Below are 2068 nucleotides of genomic sequence, written 5' to 3'. Positions count from 1 at the left end.
CTAAAAAGCCTTCACGCATAAAAACCACTACTGTGAGTTTATACATTAGGTCTCTAAAGAAACCAACTCATTGACAAAGACAAACTTAGGAAACCAGGCTGTGATACCAATCACTTTCAACTTGTCCTGCTCCTGTGACTTACTGCATGGAAGCTCTTAAACAAGGTCCTGATTTTATAATGTCCTATACCTTAGATATGAAAAAGTGGAAAAAATGTGACCTACATTATAGAGTATTATAGATGATTAACTGAGTTATCACAGAGAATATACCAAATATCACATCGGATAATACATATCCAATAGATGTAAGTGACAACATGAGATTAACCAGGCTGAGTCACACCTCAGTATCATGATACTGGGTAATTATTTTCCCAATACTTTCATAGAGATTATTAGAAATACTAATATCAAATGCTTTTCCTCTTAGTGGTGCTCCAGGAGCTCAGAGATTCCAACAGCTCTAAGTTCCAGGTTTCTGAGTTTATCCTGATGGGATTCCCTGGCATTCACAGCTGGCAGCACTGGCTCTCCCTGAGCCTGGCTCTGCTCTACTTCTTAGCTCTCAGTGCTAGCATCCTTATCCTGATCATCATCACCAAAAGGCAGCACTCTACCAGCCTATGTACTATTTCCTGGGCTTCTTGGCTGCGGCAGACATGGGCCTGGCTACTGCCATCATGCCTAGGATTTTGACCATCTTATGGTTCAATGCTAAGACCATCACTCTCCCAGAGTGCTTTGCTCAGATGTATGCCATACATTGCTTTGTGGCCATGAAGCCAAGTACCTTTGTCTGCATGGCTATTGATAGATATGTAGCCATTTGTCAACCACTCCGGTATCCATCAGTCGTCACTGAATCTTTTGTATTCAAAGCAACTGTGTTCATGGAACTGAGAAACAGCTTGAGTCTCATCTCAGTGTCTGTCTTGGCTGCCCAGAGGCATTACTGCTCCCAGAATCAAATTGAGCACTGTCTTTGTTCTAACCTTGGAGTCACTAGCCTATCTTGTGATGATCGAAAAATCAATAGCATTAACCAGATCCTTCTGGCTTGGACACTCATGGGAAGCGACCTGGGTTTGATTATTTTATCATATGCTTTAATTCTTCAGTCTGTCCTGAAGCTAAATTCTCCAGAAGCTGCATCCAAGGCATTAAGTATCTGCACTTCCCACCTCATCTTAATCCTTTTCTTCTACACAGTCATCATTGTGATTTCCATTACTCATAGTACAGGAATGAAAGTTCCCCTTATTCCACTTCTACTCAATGTGCTACACAATGTCATTCCCCCTGCCCTGAACCCCATGGTGTATGCACTCAAGAGCAAGGAACTCAGGCAAGGCTTATACAAAGTACTTAGACTGGAGTGAAGGGCACCCGATATGGAAAAGATAAGCAGTTTTTGAAAATTTTCTTCACATATTTTTGCATTATATTCCCCAACTGCTGCAAATGCAGAACAATATGGAAATAACATAAAGAATTGGTGACAACAACTGACACTTCAGAACAAAGGAGATGGAAGTAATATTTGAAATACTTGGGAGTCAAACAAAAATCTTCATCACAAAGGGTAACAGTGATGTTATTTGTCTCAAGGAATTCAAAGAAAAGACTAGTGTAATCTATATTTCATGTTCTTACCCACTTGTCTTAGCTAGAACTTCCAAACAGTGTTGAATAGAAGCAGTCAGAGCAGAGCAAAATGGCCGAATAGGAACAGCTCCAATCTCCAACTCCCAGCGCAAGCAACACAGAAGACCGGTGATTTCTGCATTTTCAACTGAGGTACTGGGGTCATCTCACTAGGGAGTGCTGGACAATCAGTGCTGGTCAGCTGCTGCAGCCTGACCAGCGAGAGCTGAAGCAGGGCGAGGCATTGCCTCACCTGGAAGTGCAAGGGGGAAGGGAATCTGTTTTCCTAGCCAGGGGAACTGAGACACACAACACCTGGAAAATTGGGTAACTCCCACCCCAATACTGCGCTTTAAGCAAACAGCCACACGAGAAAAATATACCCCCCCCCTGGCTGGGAGGCTCCCGCGCCAACGGAGCC

The 2068-nt window shown here is 43.1% G+C and overlaps 1 protein-coding gene across 1 annotated transcript; it reads left to right on the top strand.

The window, feature by feature from the left end:
* Positions 1 to 417: 417 nt before the first annotated feature.
* On the top strand, positions 418 to 1382 carry OR56B2 (olfactory receptor family 56 subfamily B member 2). The gene is given in 2 exon segments (XM_017887297.1): positions 418 to 604; positions 607 to 1382. Coding segments are annotated over 2 exon segments (963 nt in total).
* Positions 1383 to 2068: the final 686 nt, after the last annotated feature.

The sequence above is a fragment of the Rhinopithecus bieti genome, unplaced genomic scaffold (assembly GCF_001698545.2).
Source record: "Rhinopithecus bieti isolate Rb0 unplaced genomic scaffold, ASM169854v2 scaffold_17182, whole genome shotgun sequence".
NCBI classification, from domain to species: Eukaryota; Metazoa; Chordata; class Mammalia; order Primates; family Cercopithecidae; genus Rhinopithecus; species Rhinopithecus bieti.
The sequence above is the reverse complement of the archived record's forward strand: the minus strand, read 5'-3'. Positions and strand labels throughout refer to the sequence as shown.